We start from the raw sequence: 9,735 nt of genomic DNA, 5'->3' as shown, positions 1-9,735 counted from the left end.
CTGAAGCCCGAAGAAGTCAAGACTTGGCTTGACCTGTCCAATGCTTTTGTAAGGCAGTACGAGTATAACTGCGAGTTGGCTCCGACGCGAACCACGTTGGAATGAACAAAAAGAAAACCCTCTGAAGACCACAAGACTTATGCCAAGAGGTGGAGGAAGATAGCTGCAAAAGTCGAGCCACCAATGACGGAGGACGAAATCATACGCACTTTTATTAAAGCACATGATCCGCCGTACTTTGAGAAAATTTTCCGCATGACTGGATGCTCGTTCGCTGCCATTGTCAATAAACTTGAGGAGTACCATGACTTTGTAAGAGTTGGGAAGATCATTAACGTCTCCGCCCTCAAATCGCAGTTGGATGCTTTGCAAGGACAAGAGAGTAGTAGGAAAAAGCCGCAATTTAAAAAGAAAGAGGGAGAAGCTGCCTTCATATGGGATCAAAACCCTACACCAAGACCCAAATTTCAAAAACCAACATATTCACCTTATCCCTACTATCCAAGTCCTTACCCTGTCTACAATACCAATATCTCGTACCCCCGACCTCGCCCAAATTATGCCAACCCGCCTACGGCCTCTTTTCAAGTATCTCAACCTAACTTTCAACAAACTCGTCCTCGACCTCCTTACCACCAAAGATTTTTCCCACCAAACAGACCCACCTACAACTATCCCCAACCTACTGAAACCTACAATCAAAATCGTGCTCGAACATTCACCAACCTTGGCAGGCCTTTGGATCAGTTGTATGAGCAATTAAAGACTGTCGGTAAAATAGGTGTGATTCCCCCTCCAACTTACCCGTATGGCGTGCCAGTTGGGTATAATCCACAGGCTACTTGTGCTTATCATTCAGGAGCACCTGGTCACTCCACGGCCAATTGTCGACTCCTTAAACATAAGGTTCAAGACATGGTAGAAGCGGGGGAGATCGTGATTAGGAAAAGAGAAGAGCAAGAACCGAACGTGAACAAGAACCCCTTGCTGGAGCATGCTGGTACTATTGAAGTTATTATGGATGATGAGGAGTTCAAAAAGTTTGTCCGGAGCATGTCAAATGAGATAGAAGTGTGTGGGATAATGGAGCAACCTTTTGTGATAGAGGGAGCATCATATGAGGAAGACAAAAGGCCCTTCATTTTAGACCTAACCCCATCCGAAAGTGCGGCCTTAGAACCTGTGATAATTGAATTCCCAGAACAAGTGCCAGTTTTAAGTTTACGACAAGTGTCATGGAATTATAGTGAGCCCGTTTTGCAAATCGGAGGCAAACCAGTTTTGAAGGATGAAGTGTCTGTTGTTACGAGGTCAGGAAAGATTGCAAGTCCCTCAACTGCTAACGCCCCAATTCAAGTAAGCAATCGTGAGCCGACTACCAAACCCGCAGTGACCGAAAGAGAAGCGTGGGATTTTCTCAAGAGGATTAAGAGAAGCGAATACAATGTGGTCGAACAATTGAACAAAATGTCTGCCCAAATTTTCATACTGGACTTGCTTTTCACCTCAGACTTGCATAGGGATGTGTTACTTGAAGTTTTGACTAAGGCTCGAATCCCCAAGGACATTTCGGTTGACAATTTCTCGCACGTAGTCGGAAATGTATTAACCGCTAAACAAATCACTTTTTTTGATGAAGAGCTGCCTGCAGAAGGAATTGGTCATAACAAAGCTTTATATGTAGCCGTGAGGTGCAATGGAAAAATGTTACCTAAAGTACTGATCGACAATGGGTCTGCCCTTAATATTTGTCCTTGGAGCACGTTGGTGAAGTTAGGGCTGCAAGATGTTAAATTAAAACCCTCAAAGACCATAGTTCGAGGATTCGATGGAGCCCAAAGGGAGTCCATAGGAGAAGTAAATTTGGTGGTCGAAATGGGACCCGCTCAATTTCAGATTACCTGCCAAGTTATGCACTTTCCCAGTGTCTATAATGTTTTACTCGGACGGCCGTGGATTCATAGCTCTGGTGCTGTGCCCTCTTCCCTGCATCAAGTACTGAAATTTGTGGTGAACGACCAGCTGATAACCATTTTTGCTAAGGAAGATTGCATTGTAATGGCCGATTCCGAGCCTGAGGAGGATGGTAACCGAAATGCCTCGGTGTCTTCCTACCGTACAGCTGATATTGTCTCCGTGAGTTAGGTAACAAGTGAGGATTCAAAAGATGAAATGGTTTTGCCAGCAGCCAATGTTATGATGGCCAAGGAGATGATTCGCAGAGGATATGAATTTAATAAGGGACTGGGACGCAATCTGCAAGGCATGCTGAAGCCCGTGGAACTCATCGAAAAGAAGGACCAATTTGGTTTGGGATTCCGTCCGACAGCCAGAGATGTACAAGAGATGAAAGCACGTAAAAGGGCAGAGAAAGAAGGCAAGTTGGGTATTTTAGACATTCCGCCATTACGCTATACCTTTCCAAGGCCAGCTGAAGTCATTGCATCTGAGTTTAGTCCAATTGACGAAGTGGAGACAAGCCTGACTCATTTGTTTGTGGGAGCAATATCCGAAAATGGCCCGTCAGATGATGCCGAATTCCCAGACATTCCCCAAGGAGCTATACACAACTGGACCGCCGAGTACCTCCCCGTGCGAAAGGAGTTTCGGTAAATCTACAGGGGGTTGTCATTTACTAAAGTTCATGAAAACTTTTCTTGCATATGTAAATAGTTCAATGAAAGTATCTTTTGCACTTATGTTTTAGCTTGTTTCCGTTTTGATTTGAAATTTTATGAAAGTGCATAGTTTGTTTTATCATGCCGTTCATTCATGTGTCTATTTGCTTATTATCTCGAATTTCTTAATTCTTTCAGATGGCCAAAAGTAAAATTATTTGACCCTTTGGATATCACTGTTCTGGAATCTGATGATGACAATCTCTATATCACTCACGATTCGGAAGTTACGGAATACGAATTTCAAAGCGAGAGTGATAGTGAGGAGGTGTTTGATTCTTTTTCAAAAGATCTTGAACAATATGAGGAGAAATCTAAACCGAACCTAGAAGAAACAGAAGTTGTTAACATTGGTACTGAGGCTGAAGTTAAGGAGATACAAATCAGCATTCATTTGAATAAAAAGCAGAAAGAAGAAATGATTGAATTTTTGTCTATGTTTCGAGATGTGTTTGCATGGTCTTATGACGACATGACTGGCATTTCGACTGATGTAGTGGTGCACAGATTACCCACAAACCCAGTTTTTCCACCAGTAAAGCAAAAACCCCGTAAATTCAAACCAGATATGAGCCTCAAAATAAAAGAGCAAATTGAAAAACAGCTTAAGACTAATATCATCATTGTATCCCATTACCCTGTTTGGCTCTCGAATCCAGTCCCTGTTTCGAAGATAAATGGAGAAGTGCGAGTTTGTGTCGACTATAGGGACCTTAATAAGGCCAGCCCTAAGGATGACTTTCCTTTGCCAAATATCCATATCATTCTAGACAACACTGCCGGACACGAAATTGAATCTTTTTGTGATTGTTTTGTTGGGTACCACCAGATCTTAATGGCTGAGGAGGATAGAGAAAAGACTGCATTTATCACCCCTTGGGGCATCTTTTGCTATCGAGTAATGCCATTTGGTTTAAAGAATGCCGGAGCTACTTATCACAGGACTATGACTACTTTGTTTCATGACATGATCCACAAGGAGATGGAGGTCTATATGGATGACATTATAATCAAATCCAAGAAAGCCCAGGACCATTTGATGGATTTAAGAAAGTTGTTTGAAAGGTTGCGAAAGTACAATTTGAAGTTAAATCCTGCAAAATGTGCCTTTGGAGCACCAGCTGGTAAATTGTTAGGCTTCATTGTCAGCAAGAAGGGCATAGAGATAGACCCGGTGAAGATCAAGGCAATTCGAGACATGCCAGTATCGAAAACGCAGAAAGATGTGAAAAGCTTTTTGGGGAAGATTAACTTCATTGGAAGATTCATTGCCTAATTAACCGCGATGTGCGAGCCACTATTCAAGTTATTAAAAAAGAATGTGCCGTTGCATTGGAATGAGGAGTGCCAACAAGCTTTTGACAAGATTAAAGATTATTTGTTGCAGCCTCCGGTCCTAGTGCCACCCAAACCGGGCCGGCCTTTGATCATGTACTTATCTATGCTCGACGGAGCAGTAGGGTGTGTTCTGGGGCAGCACGATGACTCGGGAAGGAAAGAGCAAGCCACCTACTATCTTAGCAAGAAATTCACGCAGTATGAGGCTAATTATTCATTTATTGAGAAAAGCTGCTGTGCATTGGCCTGGGCAGCTTAGAAGTTAAGACACTACCTGCTAAGTCATACTACCTGCCTCATCTCCCGCTCCGATCCTTTGAAATACCTCTTGGAAAAGCCGATGCCAACTGGGCGTCTGGCCAAATGGCAGATGATTCTTTCAGAGTTTGATATTATTTTCACTTCGCAAAAGGCCGTCAAGGGGCAAGCTATAGCCGACCATTTGGCAGAAAATCCAAAGGACGATGATTATCAACCGCTCCATACCTATTTCCCTGATGAAAAGGTTTTATTTGTTGGTATTGTAGAAGATATGAGCGAGCAGTGCCCTGAGTGGAGATTGTTTTTCGATGGTACGGCCAATTCTTTTGGAGTCGGGATAGGAGCAGTTCTTGTATCCTCGGAGGGGAAGCATTACCCTGGAGTCGCAAAATTGCAGTTTGCTTGCACGAACAACATGGCCGAGTATGAAGCATGTATTTTGGTCTTAAAATGGCTTTGGAAATGGAGGTTAAGGAGTTAATAGCCTTCAGTGATTCAGATTTACTCGTGCACCAAACATTGAAGCAATGGATAACCAAAGATTCAAAGATCCTGCCATACCACTGTAATTTGCTCAATTTGGCTAAACAATTTCAAAGTTTAGAGTTCAGACATCTCCCACGAGCCCGAAATGCATTTGCAGATGCCTTGGCCACCCTATCTTCTATGATACAATATCCAGACGAATTAGGAATCGAGCCTATCCGGATTCAACTCCAAGACAAGCCTGCGCATTGTTGGGTCATAGACAATTCCTCTGGCAATAGCCCTTGGTACAATGATATTAAGGAATTCATCAAAACCGGGTCTTACCCTCCAGAAGCTAGTGCAAATGACAAGAGTTTTCTGCGCAGAATGGCCTCGAAGTTTTTCTTAAATGGAGAGGTATTGTACAAAAGGACCTCAGATTTGAGCCACTTAAGGTGCATTGGTGAAGACGAAGCCCAATACATGATGAAAGAGGTGCATAGTGGTGTCTGCGGGCCTCACATGAATGGACATTTGCTGGCAAAGAAAATCATGAGAACCGGGTACTTTTGGCTTACAATGGAACGCGATTGCATAGATTTTGTCCGGAAATGTATTAAATGTCAAATGCATGGCGACGTCATACGCGCTCCTCTTACCGAGTTGCATAGCATGATTGCTCCGTGGCCCTGCTCAATGTGGGGTATGGATGTGATTGGCACAATCGATCCTCCTGCTTCAAATGGGCATCGATTTATATTGGTGGCAATTGAGTACTTCACCAAATGGGTCGAAGCGGAATCGTTCAAGCATGTGACAAAGAAGGTGGTGGCGAATTTCTTAAGAGATCACATCATATGCCGATTTAGGGTGCCGGAAACATTGATTACAGACAATGCCAAGAATCTTAACAATGATATGGTGGACGGGCTATGCGAACAGTTCAAAATCAGACATCGCAACTCTGCCATCTATAGGCCGCAGATGAATGGAGCTGTGGAGGCCGCAAACAAGAATTTGAAGAAGATCATTCGTAAGATGACTGAAAAGCATCGTGACTGGCATGAAAAACTTCCTTACGCACTAATGGCATATCGGACTTCTATCCGAACATCAACTGGGGCAACACCCTACTCACTCATGTATGGAATGGAAGCAGTGCTACCTGCCGAGGTCGAAATCCCTTCATTGCGTATTCTAATGGAGACCAAGTTGGAAGAGGCTGATTGGATGAAGTAGCGTCATGAACAACTATCTTTGATTGATGAAAAACGGCTTAATGCCATTTGTCACGGCCAATGTTACCAAAAGCGCATGGCCCGGGCCTACAACAAGAAGGTCCATTTGCGTACTTTTGAGGAAGGCGACAAAGTGCTGAAGCGGATTTTGCCAGTGCAAGATGAGACCAAAGGCAAATTTGTTCCGAATTGGCAAGGGCCATTCATTGTTCAAAAGGTATTACCTGACGGAGCACTCATTTTGGCAGAAATGGATGGACAAACATTTTCTCAACCTATCAACTCGGACATGTGCAAGAAGTTCTTCATTTGATTATGCAAAACTTCTTTTAGAAATTCGTGCAAATGATGAAATGCAAGTCAGGCCATCTTCTTTTACGTTTGAAACATTCAATCCCTAATCGTCCCTTTTGAGCTATCAGACTAATAACTTTCGTTTGGTAACCCCTGAGGATTGCAAACCCCACACTGGGGCAAATTTAGTTTTTTAAAGAAAAAGAAAAAGAAAAATACAATGAAAAATGCAAAGAGAGAAAATCCAATCAAACTGGGGCAAAGTTTTCCTCATTTTTTGTTCAAAATTGGAGAATGATTTCAAAATGATGCAACCTCAGGTTATTTCACACTTTTCATTAAAAATCTTTGCGTTCAAGCCTTAACTTTCTTGAAAACACCCCACCTGACCTCATTACAAAAGCCCAAAGTCCTGGCCTTCGTCAATTGCTGTATTTTCTATCAGGGATTTCGCTAATCAACTGGCAAGTGATGTCCACAATGCCTTTGCCTAAACTTATAAGGGAAGCGCATTTTACTGATGCCAACGATTTTCAACTCACACTCCTGAGTCGATCATGGTCGAGCTTTTCTATTGTTCCTTAGGTGAAAACCCGAAAGGGCACCTCAAAAAAAAAAGGAAAAAAGGAAAAAAAAGAAAGAAAAAGAAAAGAAAAGAAAAACAAACAAAAAGCAAAAAGGGTGGGGGCAACCTTGGTGAAAACCTGAAAGGGCGCCAAGGTAGGGTTCTGCGACGAACGAGCATGAGAAGGAACAGCTAGTGACTTGGTTCATTCGGATTTCTCTTCGTTTTGTAACACTTCCGTCAATATTGAATTCCGGAACAAAGATATCCAGAGATTCGAATGTGACATCTGTTGGCCAAAATCTGTGTCTCACTTTGAATACATATTCTTTTGCAAATACATTCTTATAAAATTCATTTTTCCTCAATTATTTGCATTCATGACATTTTCATGGTTTAAGCACGATTGATCGCGTTTGTGTCTTTTTGCATATTCATCCATGCATGATATGTGAATTTATCTTACATACATCATTTGTTTAATCATTGGGTTTTAATAAATGACAATCCCCGTGATTTGTGCGAAGCATATTTTGGATTCAAGCATCTGTTGGAAATGATCGCGATTCAGTGGGGCCCGGTACACAGATCTCACAATATGGCTAAAGGCATACCTGGTCAGTCTGAGAAGAATCAGAAAGTCTTTGAAGTAGTAAATCCAACTAAATCAGATACCACAACAAAGGTTGACAAAGGCATCAAAAGACTCATGTTTACACGATTCTCAAAGGGAACCGGATCAAATGATGGTGGCAATTTCCTTATTCTTTCCCTTTTGCAGAAAATTTCATGCATAGAGAGAAACAATCACATCTCACACTGGAGTTGGTATCGGAAAGTTTTCCGGCAAACAAAGGCGGATCGGACAAGTTGCAAGTAAGTTTCATCAAAGGCACAACCAAACAGTAAGCATACTGGAATCTTTCCAATGTTTAAATTTCTGTCTCGGGACTGTTTCGGGTCAGTCCCGATGTTAAATTCCTGTCTCGGGTCAGTCTCGATTTTAAATTCCTGTCTCGGGTCAGTCTCGATTTTAAATTCCTGTCTCGGGTCAGTCCCGATTTTAAAATTCCTGTTTCGGGTCAGTCCCGACTTTAAATTCCTGTTTCGGGTCAGTCCCGACTTTAAATTCCTGTTTCAGGTCAGTCCCGACTTTAAAATTTCTGTTTCGGGTCAGTCCCGATTTTAAATTCCTGTTTCGGGTCAGTCCCGATGTTAAATTCCTGTCTCGGGTCAGTCCCGATTTTAAATTCCTGTCTCGGGTCAGTCTCGATTTTAAATTTCTGTTCGCGATTTTAAATTTCTTGTTCGAGTCAGTCCCGTTTAAATTTTCTGTTTGGGTCAGTCCATTTTAAATTGCTCGTCCGAGTAAGTCTCATCAAAAGGGGTCAGTTCTCATTTCAAAAACGGCATTCGTTCGACTAGTTTGCAGGTAAAGTATTTGGTGTCTATTTCTTTGTCTCAAGTTTTTCCAAAACTCAGACAAAGAGGGGCAAACTGTAGATACCAAATTTTTAAATAATTTTTTTATCCTAATTTTATTTTTGTTTTAGTAATAATCCTTATCTATTTTTATTTGTTAAATTCCATGATTTTAGTTTTTAGATTTTTAGCATTGGTATGGCATTTTAGATTATTATTATTGTCTGTTGTTTTATTTTAGTTTAGTTTTTATTTTTTGCATTAGTTTAGCCCTTTTAGCTCTTTATTTTTATTGTAAGGCTTTTAGCACAAAAATTTGTCAAAAGAGAAAATTATGCATAAAAAATATGTTTTATTTCCTTTTATTGTTAATTAATTGGAAAAAAAAGAAAGAAAAAAAAAGGAAAAATCATTAATCCAACACAGGAAAAATCTTAGCTTTTTGTTTATCTTTTGTTACTAATTTTGTACATTTTATTTAAGTTTGTTTAAATTGTTATTTTTGTACTATTGTTGTTTAATTAAGTGATTAAAAAAAAAGGGAAAAGTCCACGTTTTGGTTTCGGCTGCAGCAGAAAGGATTTGCAGCTGCATTTCTCGGCTATTTTTGCCTGGGGTTGGCTCCGTTCGATGGTCATAGTACAAACCATCTGGCTTCATCCAAACCATCGTTGATAGGGTTCAGTTTTTGGTTCCCATATAAAAGCAAAAGAGAGACGGCAAGAAACAGGGGGAGGTTTTATGACGGCTGGGTTGAGAGAAAATTGAAAAAAAACTAGGAAGAAACCGAGAGAAGAGAGGATCTGGGGGGAGTTGTGAACTGCTAGAACGATCTGAGAAAGAGTTTGGATGGCTAGGAAGAAAGAGACCAGAGAGAGGGGCGGCGGAAAAATCTGGTGAAAGAGGAAGTGAGTGTATGATGGCTGAGGGTGAAAAGAAAAGGAACTAGAGAGCTGGGTTTTGAAAAAAGAAAAGGGAGGGAGCTTGTGACGACTGAAAATCTGGAGGGAAAAGAAAAAGCTAGAGGGAAAAAGGGATGACGGAGATAGAGTGAGGAAGAGAGGGTGACGGCTGAACAAACCAGAGGAGAGGAAGAGCTTCAGGTGAAGGAAACGAGAGAGGAATCTGGTGTCATTTGGGACCGTTGTCGCTTACCGGATTCAACCACCGTTGTTGCTGTCGAATTTTCACCAGAAATAGCACTGTAAGCTTCTCTTTTTACCTTTTACCTTTTTCTTATAGATAGCTTCCAAATCATGAATTTTGTTTGGGGTTTTGACGGCTGGTATTGATGATTCTCTTATGAGTGTGGTTTTGTGTCGTATGCTAAGATCTTTGGACTAAAAGTTTGGCCGCAATCAGACTGAACCTTTCGGCCCGTTGCAATCTTTTGTAGTTTCTTTCCCTTCGTTTGCTGAGATAACAGTTTGTATGATATTTTGTTTGATATTTGATTGAAAGGTTATAGTTT

General features: G+C 41.4%; 1 protein-coding gene across 1 annotated transcript; it reads left to right on the top strand.

The window, feature by feature from the left end:
• Window positions 1-357: 357 nt before the first annotated feature.
• On the top strand, window positions 358-2,145 carry LOC113756255 (the record flags this gene model as incomplete). Its single annotated transcript, XM_027300007.1, has 1 exon — window positions 358-2,145. A coding segment is annotated over one exon (1,788 nt), but the record flags the coding sequence as incomplete, so codon positions are not given.
• Window positions 2,146-9,735: the final 7,590 nt, after the last annotated feature.

This window comes from Coffea eugenioides, unplaced genomic scaffold, assembly GCF_003713205.1.
Source record: "Coffea eugenioides isolate CCC68of unplaced genomic scaffold, Ceug_1.0 ScVebR1_2128;HRSCAF=3100, whole genome shotgun sequence".
NCBI classification, from domain to species: domain Eukaryota; kingdom Viridiplantae; phylum Streptophyta; class Magnoliopsida; order Gentianales; family Rubiaceae; genus Coffea; species Coffea eugenioides.
This window is presented reverse-complemented; position numbering and strand designations above follow the sequence as displayed.